The sequence below is a fragment of the Quercus lobata genome, chromosome 2, assembly GCF_001633185.2.
Source record: "Quercus lobata isolate SW786 chromosome 2, ValleyOak3.0 Primary Assembly, whole genome shotgun sequence".
NCBI classification, from domain to species: Eukaryota; Viridiplantae; Streptophyta; class Magnoliopsida; order Fagales; family Fagaceae; genus Quercus; species Quercus lobata.
This window is the reverse complement of record NC_044905.1, coordinates 37,943,118-37,965,168: the sequence shown is the minus strand read 5'-3', so window position 1 is coordinate 37,965,168 and position 22,051 is coordinate 37,943,118. Positions and strand designations below refer to the sequence as shown.

The window sequence follows — 22,051 nt, the reverse complement described above, 5'->3', positions numbered from 1 at the left end:
AGATGAGCTGAAGGTTGGAGATTTAGAGATGAGTGTGGGTTTTCCTTTCAAACTCCAAACTTGTTTGTCTTTATCAAGCACCGAATGTAGTAAAGGAATTAAGGAAGTGGTTGACAGAGAAAAAGATGATGAGAGGCTTAAGGATAAAGAAACTCAGGTTTGGACCCAAATAACAAACTCAACAACTAAAGAATTGTACCAATGATTTTGCTTGCTAGGTTGATTTTTTTTTGGTTGCTAAGAAAATTCAAGAAAATCCAGTAGTGTTCCACAATTTTTTATTAAAATTAAGAATTTTTTTTTTCAATTTAATGCTAAGTGGCATTTTTAAAATTATTTTACTTGCCACATCAGCATCATGTGTGCTAGTTGTCATGTTAGGTGTCATGTAGGCATTTTCTGTTAGTAAGTTAATGGTAGGACCAAATTGATTGTAAGTTGAAAATAACAAAAACCAAATTGACTGCTACCAAAATGTAGGAACTAAATTAACTATGAAACCAAAATGTAAGGACCAAAATAGTATTTTTGCCTAATTATAATTGGTTAAATTGGAAGTTTATGTCATTAAGGAAAATTCTTGGATGCAATGTTAATATCTTTCCACACTAGCTTGGTTGCCTCTTCCCCCTCAAACAACACCCCCCCCCCCACCCAATACCCTAAAAAAAAAAAAAAGCTTGGCTGCCTCTTAATATACATAACTTCCAAAAGATGTCTTTGTTTAATCTTTATTCTCAAAGCCACTGAAGTTTTTAAAAAATGAAAAATGAAAAATCTGAAAGAGTGTCATTGACCTTAAAGGAAGTCTTACAAATGATTATTATTCTTCAATTCCCCCCCACCCCCATCCCCAAAAATTTTTTTATACTATCTTTCCTCTCATTTCCACTGTCCACGTGTAGATTTAGATTGATAGTGTTGATATTTGTCCCATCAACCCCTCCCTAAAGTCTTTAGGAGTGGTTGTAAAGGCTGAAAAGCACGGTTCAGTTAGTTGCAGAGCATTTAATGCGATAGTAGTAGCTTTCTCTTAGATATTTTCATGCCTTCCCTTGTCCTGTTCTTTCTTAATACTTATCCTCTTTCATGGAATGGTCCGGAGTGTCGCTCTTCATGGCAGACCATTCCCTTTGTCCTCGGCCTTGCCTAACTGAGGAGGAGTTCTTCCTCAGATTGGACCCTTGGCCTAACATATACATAGATATAGGCTCCTTGGCCTTTCACCCTCACAGTGGTGGTATAGGTAAATTTTTTACCTACATTGCTACGGTGCACAACTCTCACCTCTCTCAAACTCAAACTCTCACTCTCAACTCTCAAACTCTCACTCTCAACTCTCAAACTCTCAACTTTCTCGACTTTCAAACTCTCACCTCTGTCACAATTCTCACCTTTTTGTTGCACCGCCATTGGCCCACCCGAACCTCAACATCACTGGCCCACCTGAAACTCAACGTCACCGTCTCATGCCGTTGACCCACTCCGTCAAACCAAGCCGTTGACCCACTTCGTCAACCCACACCGCAGACCCATCTCGTCCACACCATCGACCCATGCTGCCCAAGTCCCAAGCTAACCCAAGCCCCAAGTCCGAAGCTGACCCACGCCATTGACCCACACCGTAAACCCATTTCACTCACACCGTCGATCCATGCCTCCGACCCATGTCGCCCAAGTCCCAAGCAAACCTAAGCCCCAAGCCCCAAGTTCAAAGTCAAACCACGCCAACCTAACTCGCCTTCTCTGATGCTCTAACCCATCTCGGCCTCTTCGATCTAGGTCGACCTCCCTTCTTTTCTGTCTAACCCACCAAGTCCGAAGCATGCTTGCTGATTAGGTGAGTTGTCTTTGTTTTCTTCATCATGTAATGCTTAAGATTTTTGATTTGGGTAATTGGAATGATAAATTTGTCATGTTAGTTGGGAATTTTCTGTTTACAAGGAATTTATATTTGTTGAATCTAATGATAAATCTGTAGAGAATTGGAATGTATTAGGAATTTTCTATTTGCAGGAATTTATGTTTTTGTTTTTAAATATTAGTTTGAGAATTTTTTGTGTGTAGGGAAGGCTACATTTTTTTTGTTTCTGTTTTTGCTTCTCACAACGTTGGTGGCAATGGTAGCAATTACGGTGGTTGCGATTGTTGTTTATTGTAGTGGATAGATTATTTTATTGTAGTGACTATATTATTTTATTGTAATAGATATATTATTTTATTGTGATGTTTATCTGTATATAATAAAAGGATTCAGAAAGTTAGTTAGTTAGTTAGTTAGTTTTTTTTTTTTCCTATAAAAAATACCCCTAAATTAATTAACCAACGATTTAAAAATAGGGTTAAAATAGTAAATTGGCAAAAGAAAGTTAGTTATTGTTTTTTTTATTGTCAAAAATACCCTTACCTAAAACTTAAAAATGGGGTTAAAATAATAAATTGAAAAAAATAATAAATTTCTACTTTTACGTTGAAATGTTTTCCCGCTTCTAATAAACTTTTACTTTTACATTGATTTAAATTCCTACTTCTATTCTCTAACTCCTTACAAAATAGGATCACTATTTTGTTAGTTTTAAAACTTCTCCAATTTACAAAACTCACCCCACGTATTCATTTTTTTTTTTTTTTTTAACTTCATCACGATGTATTTGTTTCTTCTATCCTCCTTTTTTTTCAATTTTTTTTTTATTTTTTTTAAATTTTTAATTTTTATAAATTTCATTACTCTAATCTCATGTTTTTATTTTCCCAAATCTCTTCTTCTTTATTAAAAAAAAAAGAAGACTCCTACTATAAAACCAGTACTATAACTTCTATCCATCCTTATCATCCCAACATCCCCACTAAAAAGCAGTTACTACTATGTAATTTCTCATACTTTTATTTTTATTTTTCAATTTCTCACTCACGATCTCCTTATTATCACTAACCTCCACGTTTGTTAGTCAGTTTTATATTTATTTTATATTTGTGAAGGCCAAGTTTCATTCTCATCAATTTCATGTTTCTTTTTCTCTATAATTTTTTTTTTTTGACAATTTGTTCAATTTGTGCTTTTCAATGGTTATTTTTTAAAATTAAGCCATACTTTAGCAACTAATTGATGACTTCAATGAATTTGATATTAGGGACACATTTTACGAGGTCTAGAATTGAGATTGGCAAATGCAATCAATACTCAAACCATTTGTTGAGCAAATAGGTATCTTCCAAAATTCTTGGTAATATTGATTTATGCATTTGTGAGAGAAATAATTTCTTCATCAAACCCTTATATTTTTTTTTGTTTGTTTTTTGTTTTTGTGATTAGAAAAAGTAAAAATCCTAAATTATAATAAATGTAAATTATTAATCTATACCAAAAAACACGCACGTGTTTAGAAGTTAATATTATTTTATTGTATTAAAAATTAAAATAGATCTACTAATAATAAATATTTTATAAAATAAAGAGATAAAATAGATAAAATAATTTTTTATGATATTAAATAACTAAAAAAATAGTACTATTATTGTAGATGCTTTTAACCTAAAAAAAGAAAAAAAAAAAAGGAAAAAAATAACATCGTTGCACGCACCGAGTCTAATTTTTTATATTTGATTTTTAAACTTTGTTGTTATATTAGGGCGGCGTCGTTCTCACGTGGGATCAGATGCAGTGGGCGTCTTCCTCGCTTCGCTGACTCACTCTTCGAGTCTCCTCTCAACTCTCATTTTCTCTCAAACTCTAATCATAACTCCTAAATATATAAACCGAAAAACCTACCTGAATATAAAAATAAACAAACACATCAAATGCGAAGAAGATCAAAATCAATCATCATCACTACAGAAAAATGGAACTTCTCTTTTCTCTCGTCTTCCTTTCTCTCACCTTTTCCACTTTTCTTCACCCTACCTTTGCCAGAGGCGGTCAACAACAACACTCTTCTCTCTCTTCAGGTCTCTCTCTCTCTCTCTCTCTAATCTTTTGTTTGGTTGCTGAGAAACTGTAGGAAAGGAAATGGAATGTCGTCTGAGAATATCAGATTCCTCGTTAATTTTGACTTTCCAAAAATTAAGAATCTCAACTTAAAAAAACTTTCCTTTTTCACTTCACCTTTACGAATCGCAAGCTCTTTTCTTTGGTTCTTGGTAAATAAGAATTGTATTACTATTTAGTTTATAACTGTAATTATTGTACCTTTGATTTTAACAGGCATTTTTGAAAATAGTAGTTATAATTCGGGTTCTACTGCACGGCACTTGTTTGAGGATAACCGGTTACATTTAAGGTAGTTTGTTTATTTTGTAACACTTTCCTTATTTGGATATTATATATAGTTTGTTTTCCTAAGAAAATAATAATTGAATGTTGGATTTGTGTCATGTCATAGTCTTGACATTGCTCGAGGTTACATGACTAATTCTCAACTAGAGAAGGCCCTCAAAGCGTTTGCGCAACGATGTAGTCACATTTCTAGGATATACAGGTGATTTTGTATCAGCCTTTTTTGTTGTTGTTGTTAAATTTAGACAGTTGGTATAATAATTAACACAATGTTTGTTTTGGTGCTAATGCTGACTTGTTATTTGTTTCTCTCTTTGGGGGATTCTTGGAATGGGTTATCAGTATAGGGAAGAGTGTGAATGGAGTTCCACTGGTAATCATATCACTTAACTTAGTTCCATTTCTTTCTGTATTGTCTTTATTTTGGATTTTAATTCTAAATAACCTCTGTTGGGTTGTGAATGACTGCCATATTTGGTGGGTCTCGTCTGTTCTGTTGGCTGTAGTGGGTGATAGAAATTTCTGACAAGCCTGGAGAAGAAGAGGCTGAACCTGCATTTAAGGTGAGTCATCTGTTTTTTCTGCAGGGACATGAACAGACTCAATTCTTATCTTTACTAAATATTGATCTATTGGGATAATCTTTGAGGCTGTAACTTTCAGCCATATATTCGATTTCTTATGCTTTTCACATACAGCTAAGTGTTTTTGAACCTGCTTGGGTGTAAAGAGAAGGTCTCAGTCACTGCTTATGGTTGAATTTTAGAATAGCAATGACACAATATACCGAAAAAGAAAAAAAAGTATATCAAATTGATTTACTTGATTTGTCAGGAAATTATAAGGATGCAAAAATAAGAATTTTTTGGTTCCTTGAATGCTTGCCCAACAAATAATAGTGTATATAGTTGAGTTAAATCTATAATTCTTCTTCTTCTTTTTTGGATGAATAAGACTATGATTAATTAGTGAGCTGTGTGATAGGGATGCGGATATTCATGTCTGTAGGATGCCACAACTAAAAAAAAATCCAAGAGAGAGAGAGAGAGAGAGAGAGAGAGAGAGAGTGAGAGATTCTTATATCATATTTGAAAGCATTTCATTACTGTTCCCTTTGAATGCATTTAACTCTTCTACACCCCGCAAAAAAGTGGGAGCTTTATGCATTGAGTATGACCTTTTATTTTTTAATAAAACTTTTGAACCTATAATAGTATGAGAAACATGGTGACTGTTTTATTTGATATTGCAGTACATTGGAAATGTGCACGGGGATGAACCTGTGGGCCGTGAGCTTCTATTGTTTCTTGCAAATTGGATATGTGATAATCATCTAAAGGATCCCTTGGTACTTTTTGCCCCTTATTTGCCGTGACATTGCAGATTTATTGCTTGCTCCCTTTGGTTGTTTTAATGTGACAAATTTTATGAAACCATCATTTTACAATTTTAATGTAATAGAGAATATGACTTCAGATAGAATAGAATAGATGAAAAGAATACATGTGGCCAATCCTAACTAATATGTTGAGGATTCATAGCCGACCCCAAAAATTTGGGATCAAGGCTTGTTGTTGTATATGATTCTTTGGGTTTCTTTGGCTTCCTTCTTCTTTTTCCTCCATTCTTTTTGCACTGGCTTTGTGCATAAAGGTTGTATCCTATGCACAAAGCTCTCATTTTTGTAGGATTTGGGAGAGATCATGGTAGGCAGTCTTACCCCCAAATGTTTTTTTTGGAGAGGTTGATTCCTGGACTCAAACCCCTGTCACATTTGTGCATAGTTTGTGAAAGATATGATTAGGTTAATTTTCCAGTTGCTGGCTGCTTTTCATTTCAGTAGTTACTTTACAGTTTACATGCTTTTTTAGCACTCTCTTTATACTTGCTTTGTGAGTAGTTTATGATGGGTAGGCTTGATGAATTGAAAGGAGACACAAACTTTTCAATGAAGTTGCCAGATTTGTGAATTCCTAAAATACACAATTGAAAGTAAATAATTCAACTCTTAGAAATTATTTTAGTGATTCAAAATTTTGTTTTTTGATCCTAAAAGAGGAATTTACAGAGGAAACTTTCAGATTTGTAATTGACTTAAATTCCTCCCAAGTTGCTCACTCAAATGCATTAGAACTTGTAGTTTATTTTGTCCCTTGAAACATGAACTAATCATTTAACCAGGTTGAGCCTTATCCATGGTTAATACTTAACAGAAAGAAGAAATTCTGCTAAAAATTCAATTGTATTTTAATTTTGTATTCATTAGATCATTTCTATCCACTTTGCATATCTCTATGCTACTCATGATTGTATTTTGTGTTTTACTTTTTAAAAACCTTTTTTCGCTGTTTGTTTGATTACTTTGATTATTATTTTTTGATAAGTAATAAAAATATATTAAAAAAGAAGAAGAAAGGTGTCACTTGAGTATATAGGAAGTATACATTAGGGACAAAAGCAAGTCAAGTGCATAAAGTACAAAAGTCCATGAAACCATGGACTAAAAAAGAAGAAAGCCTAACACTGCAACCCAATCCAGAAGAGTCTTAAAAAAGAGGAGTTTAAGATCTGAAACTGATCTCTTAAAAAATAAGAGTTTGATTCCTTTGATTATAGAAAATCCTTTAAGAAGAATACATGTAAACTCAAATCTTCTTTGGTTATAAACCAACATAACACTCGGATGACAAAAGCAAGTCAAGTGCATAAAGTACAAAAGTCCATGAAGCCATGGACTGAAAAAGAAGAACGAAAGCCTAACACTGCAACCCAATCTAGAAGGGTCTTAAAAAAGAAGAGTTTAAGATTTGAAACTAATCTCTTAAAAAAGAAGAGTTTGGTTCCTTTGATTATAGGGAATCCTTTAATAAGAGTACATGTAAACTCAAATCTTCTTTGGTTATAAACCAACATAACTTGTTCTACGTTTATGTATACACCAATTACATTGTAATACCTTGGATTGTATGGATTTGGTGTCAGGGTTGTGTAGGTGTGTGCTGAGTCCCACTTCGAGTGTTTACTTGGTCAAACTAGGCTATATAAGCAATTAAAAGAAACCCTCATTGTAACTTGACTATTCATTTTGTGGCATACCACAGATGTGGCTAGTGCTCTCCTTGAATTGTGATCAATGACATTATAGTCAATCTGGTAACACCATGTTGCTTAGAGGCATTGCAACATAATGCAGGCTTTGACGAGGACGTCAATTGTGATATCGAATTGCATTTGTACTAATAGAATTGTGTGAGCGTGTGTTGAGTTCCACTTCACTTGTACTAGATTGATTTGGGTCATATAAGCGATCATGAGGGACCTCCAACTTGACTAGTTTTCTTGGGGCATAGTGTAGAAGTAGCTAGTGTGCTTTCTTGGTGTTGTGACAATTGTTATTAAAATCAACTTGGAAACACCATGTAGCTTGAAATATTGCAGCATAATGTGGCGGAAATTTTACCTCGAATTGTATGGATTTATGTGTCGACTTGGATTGTGAAGGTGTTCTGTGGGCGTGTACCGAGTCTTGTATCAGTCGTAATTGAGTCCCACATTGAGTATTTATAAGGTTGATACAATCGATTATGAGGAGCCCTAATTGTGGCTTGGTCCTTTTGGGTATGGTGCATATGTTTGCTAGCACTATCCTCAAGTTGTGACATACGTAATCTTGCATGATTTGTAATTTGGATATTGATTTTTATGTAATTCAATGATAAAATATTTTCTTACATTCCATTGGTTTGGTCAGGCTACATTGATTGTAGAGAATGTTCACCTTCATATACTACCAACCATGAATCCTGATGGTTTTTCACTTAGGAGGCGTGGTAATGCAAACAATGTTGATCTAAATCGAGATTTTCCTGATCAGGTATAATTTTTGTTAAATCGTATTTTTATATGACACTTGTTTAATCTGGATCTAAAATTTGTGAGTTGGCACTATTTTAATTGTGATTACTATGTCCTAGACTGTAGGATATATTGTAGTTTTCATAGAAATCATCCAGGACTGCAATAAAGTTGTATGTTATTGGGACTTTTCTAATTTGGAATTCAAATCCTCACTTGTAGAATTGTAGTTTTCTATAACATTATTGAAAGGGAAATTCATTCAATGATAAATAAAATGCAAAAATTTTGTTAGATTATTATCTATCTAATTTCAGTCCATTTGACTACCAGTATGTAGTTATTAATAAGGCTATTTGATATGGGACAGCCCCATACATTGAAATTTAAGGTTCTTTGGATAAAGATAGGATGGCTAAATTGCTTTAGATTTTAGGAATCTTAGTTAACAGAGGCTAGTTTGAAACTGAAACAAAGCAGAGGGTGCTGTCTGGTGTTGCTAACAGTACCATGAACTGCACTCAAGCAAGAAAAGGAGTTTTTCAGATCAAGAGTTGATAGCTTGATATTGAAATTTAAGACTATGACTTTTCACATGCATTTTTGTTGTCATAATTGACAACTGGGGTGTATATTACCTAATGTAATTGACGACTTAAAACTTGGAAACAAAATATTTTGGTCCAGATTCATTTTAATCTTAAGGTTGAAATCACTAAAAGGAGGGGATGTTCAGAAGCATATTTTTAATATTATAATGTGAAAATAATGATGTTACTCTTCATTTCTATTTTGGTGATGTTTTAATAATGGAAGACATTGATTTGCATGCAATCACAGTTCTTTCCTATGAATGAGGACGTGCATATGCGGCAACCTGAAACCAGAGCAATTATGAATTGGTTGAGGGATGTACAATTTACAGCATCTGCCAGTTTGCATGGGGTAATACTTCTTATTTTCTCATGTTACTAACTGCAAAAAACCATATCCATACTATTTCCATTTGATATGGATACTTTCTCAAAGTTGATTTTATGGTGAGTGTTAATGTTCAATTTCCTAGCAGCAAAAAGTGTTTACTGAAAATTTTGGCCAGTGTTACACCTTCATTGTTAAATATATTTTTGTTTTGTTTTTTCTATTCTGGAAAGCTGAGCAGAATCTCTATTATCAATGAACAACCTTTCCCCCAGCCTCCTTCAGCTCCTTTTTATTTTTATTTGTTTGAATTCTATTTATTTTTTAGACATGAGCAAAGACTTACTCATAGAGTATTATAGATTTAGCCAGTTGAAAACGGGTGGAAACAGTACTTCACTGAAGACTGAAACTAGCTTCATCTGTATAAATTCACAGCATTATACTCACCACTGTCAGAAATGTTCAGTCAGTTCTTTGACTTCTTTTTTTATTTTTCTTCTCTCTCTTTAAAATGAAAGATATCTTAATGACTTTCAGAAAAGAAAAGATAAGGTCTCATACTCTCATGACATCACTGAATATAGAACATGCATTTTTTTCCCTGTATCAAAATCCACTTATTTTTGTCATCTATTACCTGGTTGACTCATTCAATTATACTGATTCCAAAGATATAATGTTGTCTCATGGGCGTTGGTTCAAAACAGGATGTGTTTTCTTTCTTAGTTAACGAGTATTTAGATAGAATACACAAAAATGAGTTTTTAAGGGCGTCTTCTTCTGTTCACAGGGTGCACTTGTTGCAAATTATCCGTGGGATGGCACTCAGGATAAAAGGTGATGATTTTACATCCTGGATCAATTGTCCAATGCATTATATATACTTTGTAACTTGAAGTTGCTCTCTGCTGTCATGTTCTACTGTTCTGTCCTTCCAGTTCATTGTTGCTCTTTTTTCCATATAAGGTCATAGTCTTTTTTTATTTTTATTTTTAAAATTTAATTTCTACAAGTAATACGATTTTTGTTGCTATTAAAAAAAAAAAAAATAGAGTTGCCCAAGTGTACAGGGAGTATACAGTTGGGGACCATACAATCTGTTGTGAATAAAACAAGTGTTTAGGGTAACTTAAGTCAGCCCCCTAACAGAAACTATTATATATATATATATATTACAAATATGCCCCTGACATATATATATTAACCCATAACACCCCCCTTCAAACTAGAGAGCATATATCATACAATCTTAGCTTGTTGCATAATAAATCCAAACGAGTTGGTAAACATATCAGCAATTTGGACTCTCATAGAAACATATGGAGTAGCAATTAAACCATCCTCTACTTTCTCATGAGTAATGTGATAATCTACTTCAATATGCTTATAGTTCGTTCATGGAACATAGGATTGGAGGTTATGTGAATTGCTGCTTGATTATCACAATGCATAGTCATAGGCAGCTTCACATCAAACTTTAATTCCTCAAGTAAATGCTTAATCCACATAAAGCTCACAACATGTGTTCGCCATGGCTCTATACTCAGCCTCTGCACTAGATCTGGCTACAACACTTTGTTTCTTACTTTTCCAAGTAATAATGTTTCCTCCTAGAAAAGTGCAATATCCAGTAGTGGATTTTCTGTCTGAAGGTGATCCTACCCAATCTACATCTTTAAAAGCTTCTACTAGTAGGTGACCATTGGCTTTATACAAGAGACCATGACCTGGATGTGCTTTAAGGTACCTCACAATTTGAATAGCTGCCTCCCAATGTGGAAGACAAGGAGCTTTCATGTACTGGCTCAAAACACTAACTGCAAATGATATAGCTAGGCGAGTAATTGTGAGATAATTTAGCTTACCAACTAGACGATGATATCTCTCAGGATTAGATAATAGCTCCCCCTAATCTTCATACAATTTGACATTATGATCCATAGGGGTCTCTACTGGTTTAGATCCTAACAAGCCAGTTCCTTCCGGAATATCCAACACATACTTTCTTTGTGATAAATTGATACCTTCTTTAGATTGTGCTACCTCAATACCTAAGAAGTAAGGAAGTTTGCCCAGATCCTTAGTTTGAAAGGAAGTTTGAAGGTATGTCTTCAAATCATCAACGGCCTTCTTGTCATTACTAGTGATTAAGATATCACCAACATACACTATTAATAGAATCTTTCTGCTTTTCGAGGTATGAGAGAACACAGAGTGATCAGATTGGCAATGTTGCAAGCTAAACTTTAACACTGCTGCACTAAATTTACCCTTGAGTAACAAACCCGGGTGGTTGCTCCATATACACCTCTTCCTTCATATCACCATTTAAAAACACAATCTTAACATCTAACTAAAATAGTGGTCAACTCAGATTAGTAGCTAAGGAGATTAAAATCCGGACTAAAGATATTTTAGCAACAGGAGAGAATGTCTTTGCATAATCAACACCAAATGTCTAGGTATACCCTTTAGCAACCAAGCGAGCCGTCTAGCGCTCAATAGAAAAATTAGGTAAGTACTTCATAGTAAACACCCAATGACAACCAATAGTAGTTTTCCTTGGAGGCAAAGGAACTATAGACCAAGTGGCATTTTGAGACAAGGCAGACATTTTTTCATCCATAGCAGCCTTCCAACTAGGAATGGATAGGGTCTCTTGTACAGACTTAGGAACAACAACAAAGGACAGAGACTAGGTAAAAGCATGGAGTGCTAGAGATAAGTGGCTATAAGAGACAAACTGGGAAGTAGGATGAGAGGTACAAGTACACTTACCTTTGCAAAGAAATAGGAAGAGAGTCAAGATCAGGAGGTGAATCACTAGGTAGGGAAGAAGTCTCAACCAGACATTGTTGCTGATGACGATACACCTGGAGTGGTTTTCAAGGAGGAGAAATAGCAGGAGCAAGAGACACTAGGGGCAAGCGAGGAAGACAATGGAGAGAACTGGCATCACTAGGTGAAGGAGAAAAATATGGTTAGAGACTAATGAAAGGTGACATCAGCACTAATGAAACAACGACGAAGAGTAGGCGAATAACTCTGGTATCCCTTTTGAGTACAAGAATACCCAAGAAAAACATATTTAATTGATTGAGGATCAATTTTATCACGCCCTAGACCTAAGAGATGAACATAGCACACATCCAAAAATTTTAGGAGGTAAGGAAAATGAAGGTGCATTAGGAGATAGTACATTATAGGGGATCTGATCACAGCATCACCTCAATAGGATTTGGGAACACTCATTTGAAACAAAAGAGCATTGGTAATCGGTAACCTCTAACAAATGGCGCAATTTGCGTTCAACAACTCCATTTTGTTGTGGAGCATGAGCATAGGAAGATTGGTGAATTATACTATGATCATAAAAAAATTGAGACAAAGATGTATGAAAATATTCACGAGCATTATCAGATCGAAAAATACGAAGTGAAGCATTAAATTGAGTCTTTATTTCCATAAAAAATGATTTGAAAATTGAGAACAATTCAAACCTTTCTTTCATAGAATAATCATCCACAAAAATGACAAAATACATAAATCTCAACAATGAAGGAGAGTTTATTGGACCCCAAATATCATAATGAACTAAATGAAAAGCACTACTGAGATGGCTCTCATGCCTAAAGACAAAAGGCACCCTATGGTGCTTACTCAATTGACAAGCTTCACATTGTAAGGAGTCAACTTGACAACATGATGGGACTAACAACTTCAAATTCTTGAGAGAGGGATGACCAAGATGACAATGATGCTAAATAGGTGAGATAGACAAGTGAGAAGCCACTAAACTTGAAGAACCACACCAATCCAAGTAGTAAAGTCCACTAGCTTCATGCGCTCCACCAATAATCTTCCCCATCTTGAGATCTTGAAAGATACAATGAGTGGATAAAAAAATTGCTGCACAATTTAGAAGTTTAGTAAGTTTACTAATTGACAAAAGATTAAACTGAAAGATAGGAATATATAAGAGTAAAGATAGGGAAAGATTAGAATTGAGATTAGCAGTGCCAAAACTAGAAACTGTAGTGGCCGAGCCATCTGCCAAAGTAACATTGGGAAGACTACTAGAGTGTGCAAGGTCAAAAAGTAAACCTAAGGTACCTGTCATATGATCAGTAGCACTTGAGTCAATGACCTAAGGTTCTTTAATGGCAAGATAGGTAGCGAAAGTACCTTGTTGAGCCAAAGTAGCAGTGGAGTTGGAACTAACAGAATTAGAATGCATAGACACGAGGCGCTTATACTCTTCCTCAAGGATGGAGACTACTCTTGATGTTGGTGGAAGTGACTGTGAAGTCAGTTCTTCAACTTGAAGACTAGCTTGATGTGCCAAGGATTTACCATATATCTCCCAACATATAATTCCCAATAGAAGTCCACTGTATGATTCTCTTCATGACAATAAGTGCATTTACGAGGGGCACGGCCTCTACCACGACCCCCTCCCCCTTGCCCACGACCTCTACTCCAACGGCCACGACCTCCATGGCCACCTCTACCACTCCCCATAGAGGTGGCAAAAGCAGATGTATCACCAGAAGGTACAGTAGGAGTAGTAGTACTAGAATCAGATAATGTAGCTTGTCTAAGCCTACCAAAAACTTGAGTCAATGAAGGGATGTCTTTCCTAGCCAAAAAGTTGTGATTTCACTGATTTAAAGGTTGGAGGTAAGCCAAAGAGGAAGCGAGCAACATGCATATAATCTCATTGTTTCTTCATAGTTTTAAAATTAGATGAGATGGGTTGGTAAATATTGAGTTCTTCACATATATCCTTAAACTTGTTATAATAGTCTTCCAAAGACACATCATTGGGAGTCAAGGAGAAATAAGCTTGGTGAAGATCATATATTTGCTTCAAATTGTTGACACCAGAGTACAACTCCTTGGCCTGTTCCCAAATAAGTTTAGCAGTTGGTAAGTAAACCAAACTACAATTGATCTTAGATTCCATGCTATTCCACAAACAACTCCTAATTTGTGCATCCTCTAATGGAGTCATGGAATTTTAATATACTATTACTTTGTAAATTCGCCTATTCAAGAATTATTTTATTGGGTCCTTGTGTGAAGTCCAATTGAAGTGAAAGTCATGCCCTTTTAATGGTCTAAGTATGAGTCTTTTATGGTTAAAACAGTTTTTAATTTGGGTTTTTTATTTTATTAGTTATGGTCAATTTTATATTCAGGAGCAAATCTGAAAGGGTATTTTGGTAATTTTCTTGAGTCTAGAATCTTCTAGTACAAGTAAGAGTCTTTATGTATATTGTGCTCAATGTACTAAAAGTAGAATGGGTTGATTAATAAAATTGAGTGTTTTGAGCAATAGGTATGTTGACCTTTGTTGTTTCTTTCTCCTTCTCTCTTCTCTCTCTCTTCTTTCTTTCTAAGTTTACTGTTCACTGGTACTGTTTACACAGCCCCTAAACAGCCCTAACTTCTCTCTAATTCTTCCTAACTTCTCTCTAATTCTTTTTCTTTCCTGACCTTAAACCCACCACAACTAAACGTAGACAAATCCCTAATTTGTCCTACATCACTCTGCCCTCCAATCAGCATACTTAGAGTCAGTGGATGCAGGCGGGTCCTCTGTCACATAATTAAACTTCTTCCTTCCAAGAAAATAAACTTCAACAATCAACAGCTTGGGCCCACTGAGCATAATTACTTCCATTAAGACCAATAGAAGTAATAGATAACATGTCTGGAGACAAAAAAATAATTGTTGGGTTGAAGAAAAAACTAACAGTAAACAAATAAAAGTGGACCTGGGAAAGAAGTCAACTTCTACAATTTAAACAAATCAAATACCAACATCATGCAGAGCACCTGTAACACTAATAAAAACTAGTCAAGCAAAATCCCATAGCAGCAACAACAACAAACACCAGCCCAGCACTAAACATCCACCTAACAAAGAAGTTCCGGCACAACAATCCAACCCAATACTTATAAAATCATAATAGACGAGAGATATACGGATTAAAATCCCAACAGCAGCGGCACGAGGGTAAGAGCTATGGCTGATGGCCACCGTGTGTCGCCGGAGGAGGACGACCAGAACCGTGACTGAATTGCGGTCAGGCGATGATGATACGGTGTCACGAGACCACAGACTCAGTCGCCGGAGCTAGGTGACACCTCCAGGAAGGGAAACTCAGGTGGTAGTGGTTGTTGGAATTTAGATCGGTGATGGTTGTTGATGAATATGGTCACTGCCAGCGGTGGCGTGGTGGGTTGTGGTCGTGGGGGTTAATGGCAGCGCTCTGATACCATGTTGTGAATAAAACCAGTGTTTTGGGTAACTTAAGTCAACCCCCTAACACAAACTATCATATATATATATATATATATATATATATAAAAGGTATCCTATTACAAATATGTTCCTGACATATATATTAATCCATAACACAATCAATCACGCAGATAATATAAATCTATCAAATCGCTAACAAACCATAAAGACTGACTATGACCATGCAAAACTGACATCCAATCCAACAAAGTTCTAAAGAAAAATAATTTGATATCAAACATAGTTCTCTATGTGTCCTTGAAGCTCCAGTTGTTCCTCTCCCTCCATAAACACAACATCAAGCAATGCGTTACAGCCATCTACAAATGACCATTTCGATGACGCTGAAAATGACCTGGCCAAACAACTCAGCAACAGTTTTTGGCATCACCCAACAAACTCCAAATAAAGCCAACCCAACACCATAGTGCATAAATCTATAACAATAGGACAGTGAAGTAAGAGATGATCTACTGATTACCCATTGCATTTTCACATATAATACAAATCCAAAAGCCACACATTCTTTTTCCATAAACTGTCAATTGTCAAGATTTTCCCAAAAGCTGCAGTCTAGACAAAGAAAGCAACCCTAGAAAGAATCTGTGATTTCCATATGCACTTCCAAGGGGGAGAAAGATCACCATTACCAATTAGAACCCTGTAATAACTGCTCACTGTAAATCCCGTGTTCTTATCTGGTTTCCAGCACAGTTTATCCTCCTTCCTTTTACTGATGCACCATAAATTACATCCATGAAATTTGACAAAGACTTCAACTCCCAACCCTGCACAGCTCTTATGAAATTGACATCCCAGTGGCCCATTAGTGAATTGCATAAGATCTAGCACACTAACCTCCTCATGGTAAATTCTGAATAACTCAGGAAAGTACATGAGAAGAGAATCATCCCCTCACCATTGATCCTGCCAAAACATTACTCTTGATCCATCCCTGAACTCAAACTAAAGATAACTTGACAAAGTAGATAGCCACGTCTAATGTACTTCCACAAACTCACCCTATAAGGACCAGACACAGAGTTAGAACAACCCCCGCCCTGCCCCATTCACAAGTCACAACCATATTTCACTTCTTTCACTCTCCTCCATAATGCATCCCTCTCAAGCCCAAGCCTCCACAGCCACTTCCCTAGTAGTGCTTCATTAAAACGCCTCAAACTCCTAATAGCCAAACCACCAGAGGGAAGAGGATCACAAACTTTAGCCCAATTCACCACATGAAATTTAGGCTCATCCCCTAATCTGTCCAATAAGAAATTTTGCTGAAGCTGTTCAATCCGATTAGCCACATCAACAGGAATAGGGAATAAAGAGAGGAAATAGGTAGGCAAGTTAGATAATGTACTTTTAATAAGGGTGAGTCTACCAAGTATGTAAGGTCATAATCTTATCACTATATGGAATGTGCTACCAAGTGTAGTCGTTACTTTGTCAAACCCATTCAGCTTATTTTGAAATTAGTTTCATAAATATCTTTTGATTTCCTTTAAATAATTATGGCTGAAATATATTTTTTGTTGAAATTTGGTCCTAGTTTGATTTTTGTCCCCCAAATTTAAGAAGTTACAGCATTGTTTCTGAAAAATTTAAAAGGTATCAATTTTGGCTACTTGTCCATTTGCTGTTAAAGAAATTATGTACGTGTCAGATTAAGTTCTGACTAAACACGCTATAAAGCTAAGCCTGACATAAATTTAACCACAGATGGCCTGAAGGATCAAATATCATTTACAATTTTCAGGAACGAGATGATTACTTTTAAAATTTTGGGAATGAAAATCAAACATAGACCAAATTTCAGGACAAAAGTTGTACTTCAAAAGTTATCTATGGATGTGCAAACTTGCATAATTTTATATTCATAGTTTAGGTATTTCATGATCATCCGGTTTCTCAGTGTTCTGTTATATCATGGTTGTCATTTGGGTTCGGTCTAAGTTTATTGTATGGTTAGTTTTGTTGCTCTCACTTAATTTTTCCATATGATGGCAAAGGGAATTTCAAGTCTCATATCCTCAACACTCTGTGATTTTGGCTTAATTGATGCTTGTTCTAGTGTCCAACATGTCATGACAACCTAAACTCTAGGTGTCAGAGCATTGGTATTTTCTTGTATGAATCACTGTTAGCATCTCTTAGCTTTAAGAACTAAATAAAAGGATGTCCAGAAAAATTGAGTTTGTAATTTTATCACAGGACACATTCTGTTTATTCATTGCCGAAGATTTTTGTCAATTTAGATTTTTCTTTCAAACTTAGCTTTGTCTTTTGATGTGAATCAATTTCAGGACAAATTACTTTGGATGTCCTGATGATGAAACATTCCGGTTCATGGCAAGTATATATAGTCAGTCTCACTATAACATGTCTCTGAGCAAGGAATTTCGAGGAGGAATTACGAATGGAGCATCTTGGTATGCAGCATAAAAGTGATGCTGATGAAAGTTTTTAACTAAAGAAGTACATTTGCATCACAATTGTTCAAGGCATTCTTCATTTCTGCTTCTGTAGTCATCTGAGAACTTTTCAGAAATGCTGGTCTTTTTTTCTTATAATATATTTTTCACAGTTGTTTCACAAGATATTTGTTGCAGGTACCCTATATATGGTGGCATGCAAGACTGGAATTATATACATTATGGTTGTTTTGAATTGACCTTGGAGATAAGTGATAACAAATGGCCTTCTGCTACTGAGGTTAGATCTCAGTTTAATTGTCAATATCTTCATTCTTACTAGTATAAAACTTGCATGGTACTATTGATGATTCTTTTAACTCCTAAAAGTCTTTTTTTCCTTTGGGAGAGGAGGAATTGGAGTAGTCTATGATTAGAACTTGGTAGTCCTGTTACTGTATGTATGATCAAGTGATCTTTAAAGTAGTAACTTATCAATGGAGGTCCCTATCAACTATTATATGGTTTAATTTTTGTTAGTAATCTAACTGTCCATAATATGTTTTCTGCCTACAACAATGAAATTCCTGCATTCCACAACATTTTAGTAATAGTATTTCATGGAATGGTTAAGCATTAAGGGAACTTAATAGTCAGAATACTAACAAAAATGGATGACAAAGTCAATACAGAAACGGAATCAAACCTACACAGTCAAAATAAAAAAAATTTGAAATGTAAAGGGCCAAAATGAAAACAACTCCAAATTTTCAGGGTCAAAAATGAACTTTCCTCTAACTTTTACCTTTCACTTTCCTTTTGATGTCTTGCTATTATCTAGTTGTTAATTGTGTTCTCTTCATTGCCTTATGTTAATATGCAGCTTCCTACTCTTTGGGAATACAACAAAATGAGCATGCTTAATCTTGTTGCGAGCCTTGTGAAGGTATGTTATGGTTTGTTCGACTGCTAACTCTTTTCTCATATAACAATCTTGCAGTTTCTATAGTAGACTATCTGGCACAATAATGATCATTGTGCACATTCCATTATATATGCGAATCTAATTCATAAGCAGATATGTTTTACTTGTCAAAATCTTTTGTCTTAGTCCTAGATCTTATACTCTTATGTGACACATTTAGGATAACCATTAGAAACTTACTTTAGTTATGCCATATATATACATATATATATTTTTTGTGTTGATTTCACATGGTGCATGAAATCGTTTTGCAATATGAGTTGTACTCTTTACTCTTTAGACAGGAGTACATGGAAGAATCTTTTCATCAGATGGGGGAAGGCCACTGCCTGGTTTTATTACAGTGAAGGGAATGAATCAGTCGGTATGTTTACAACCATGCATACTCATAATTGATTCTGTTTTATGCAATCTTATTGCTGTTTTTTTAGTTTATAAGTTCATGCATTGAAATTCGTTTGTGCATATAGTTTCTTATAGGCATTGGGTTTCTTACTGGAAGTTTAAGGACAAAGAAGAACAAAAGATGAACTCTCTAGGCATCACACTCAGATTTCCTAAGTATCACACCTAGGCTTTCCTTGGCATCACACCTCAGAGAAGGTTGCATCACACAAACTTCAAACAAAGTTTCATAGCAACTTAAAATTTAGAATACATATTATCAACTGGGTTATATTCAATATGAGATATGTATTTCGTCTCATTCTAGGTGACCAGCCTCCTGGGTTTTGGGTTATATTTCTGCTGTCTTTTTTTATTATTCATTCTCTTGCTTAAATATGGCTCTAATGATCTGAAATGATAATAACAAACGCATCTGAAATAAACTAACTGATAATGCTTAGCATTCCTAGAAACTAGGAAACGTTATTGAGATAACTCTATACTAACCAAAGTCTAAGGAATTCAAATAACAATAATGATTAGAAAATCCCATCCAACAACCAGCAGTAGTTACATGACTCTAGTACTTAGTTTCTCCATACAATCCTTAGCTTGATCCTCTTCATTATTCAGTCAAACTTCGCAGGTCAGAACATAACCCTGATAGGACTTGGGCTCCTTGGGCTTTGATAATTAAACCCAAGCTTAATAACTAAACTCACAAATAAAACCCAGTAATATAATCAAATCCCAAAATAAGATCCAATGGCCAATGGAGCCATGTCCAGAAACTAGAAAATTACCTAATTCCCACTGACACATAAAAACAATATTGGCTTCTTGTTGCTTGATTATTACATAATTCTAAACTTTTAGGCATTACTTGAGAAAGTGGTGGTTGAGTTGTTCTTCTCTTTCATAACATGTGCTTTGGTGTCTTCTAAACTTTATTGACAGGTCAAATCAGGCAAAACTTTTGCTGATTACCATCGCTTGCTTGCTCCAAGAGGGCGGTATGAAGGTATTTTTCCTTTGATTAGCATGCTTTGAAGTTCCTTTATTGGGGATGCATATTGGTAATTTAGGAAATAGCTCAACATATGTACTCTTTACCCACTCATGCATTCATAGCACAAAACTTTATTACTAAGCCGCACTATATATGCCTCACTAATACATTTTGTAGGATTCATCATGAAATGAGCTATTTTTGAAAAATAGAGTTTACAATCCAGATGGAAACTTTAAAATATTGAAGTCCATTAGAAAAATGGAAAATTGCTAACTTTTGATGAATTTTGTGTGTTCAAGCATGTTATGGTCTTTTTATCTGACAAGAGAAGTTGTAAAAAAATGGCATCATGTATGAGGGACTGAGATACACATCTTAACTCCAAAGGCCATTTTTTTTAAATGTAATACACCTAAAACATTCATTGGAAAAACAATTAGTGGCCACCTTGCTCTACAGCACTTGTCTTACGTTGCTTTTGTTTTAAGATATGTATCTGGTTTCTGATCTTGATATGACTTTGACTGCAGTTATGGCGGCCATGCCAGGATACAAATTGAGAAGTACGTGTATCTGGTTGGATGAAGCTGCAATGACATTAGATTTTGTTCTTGACGCAGAAGTCACACTGAAGGGGAATCTTCTACGAAGTGGCTGTGAATGTGACTGTGGCAATACAATCAGGCTCGAATTTGTTGATTTTCTTTTGGGGGGCCATTTGGAAGTTTGTTTTATTTTGATTATTGTAGGGTTTCTTTGCTTTTTATTTCAGAGGAGAATGAAAAGTAACCTTTCAAAACATAGACAAGTAGTAGGGCCAAAAAGGCTAGCTGGGGTATGATGCTCTTAACTTTATTACTTTTGTGAAAGCTTTATGTATATTTTACCTCATAAAAAAAATTAAAATTTCTTTTTCGAAAATGGCATCTATTGCTTGGTTGCTGCTAGTTTATACTGCTAGTTAAAAAGCTTCTGGCCAAGCTCTTCTACAAGACTATATCATTATGTTGGTAAGAGCAGACCAGTGAATCATTTATTTGTTTGTTTCTAAATGATCGGAAAATGAACATTTTCTTGTCCATGTTAACTCATTTTTTCATTTCGTTTCACCCTATTAAAGTGGCATAACTTAATTGGTTTAATATTCTACATAGGTGAGAAAAACCAGCAATAAATTTGGTGGCCTGATCTCTGCCGAAACGGATGAAAATGTGTTAAAAAAGATTTTAACATGTCCCAGCACTCTCAAACATTCTAGTGTATGCTGCAGAAGTTTCACATATGGGCACAGCTATGAGATGACCCATTACATCATTTTGATGAAGAAAGCAGTATATTTACTTATTTGGGTAATTGTTGTTACACACACTTTTGCACAACCGTACAAACACGAAATTTGCTTGTGTTTACGGTTATGTGCAAGAGTGTGTATTACTCATTTATACTCAAGAAATTAGGAAGAAGAAAGTTGATAGAACCAACTGTTTATAGAATTAAACGAAGGGTTGTTAGTTGTATTTGAGATAACCACTCTCTTGAACGAGAAATGATCTCTCTTGAATGAGGAATGAAAAAGAGGATTTAGGATAAATTTCCGCTTAAACTTTCATTAATATGTTATGCCTTTTAAAAGAAAATATATGATTGTTAGATATTTTTTTTAGGAGGTCAATAAAAAGATGAATCTTGGATGGGAGAAGAATCTTGTGATCTATAAAGTTTTCTTAATTCAAATTTGTGGTTTTTGAATAAAAGATAAACTAATAGTTTATGAATAAACTATTAGTTCATTTGGAATATTGTTTCATAATATAATGAACATACTAATCATTCTTATTGAGATGAAATCTTGGAAATCATCTATTGTTTCTAAATACAATAAACA

At 35.0% G+C, this 22,051-nt stretch overlaps 1 protein-coding gene across 1 annotated transcript; it reads left to right on the top strand.

Moving 5' to 3' along the window:
• Positions 1-3,776: 3,776 nt before the first annotated feature.
• Positions 3,777-21,073, top strand: LOC115975518 (carboxypeptidase SOL1-like). The gene is made up of 15 exons (XM_031096321.1): positions 3,777-3,945; positions 4,202-4,277; positions 4,380-4,475; positions 4,616-4,646; positions 4,780-4,836; positions 5,526-5,621; positions 8,025-8,147; positions 8,969-9,073; positions 9,843-9,889; positions 17,675-17,800; positions 17,981-18,083; positions 18,666-18,728; positions 19,048-19,131; positions 20,112-20,175; positions 20,697-21,073. Exons 1-15 carry the CDS (start codon positions 3,840-3,842, stop codon positions 21,005-21,007), a joined length of 1,488 nt encoding a protein of 495 aa, XP_030952181.1. The 5' UTR covers positions 3,777-3,839; the 3' UTR covers positions 21,008-21,073.
• Positions 21,074-22,051: the final 978 nt, after the last annotated feature.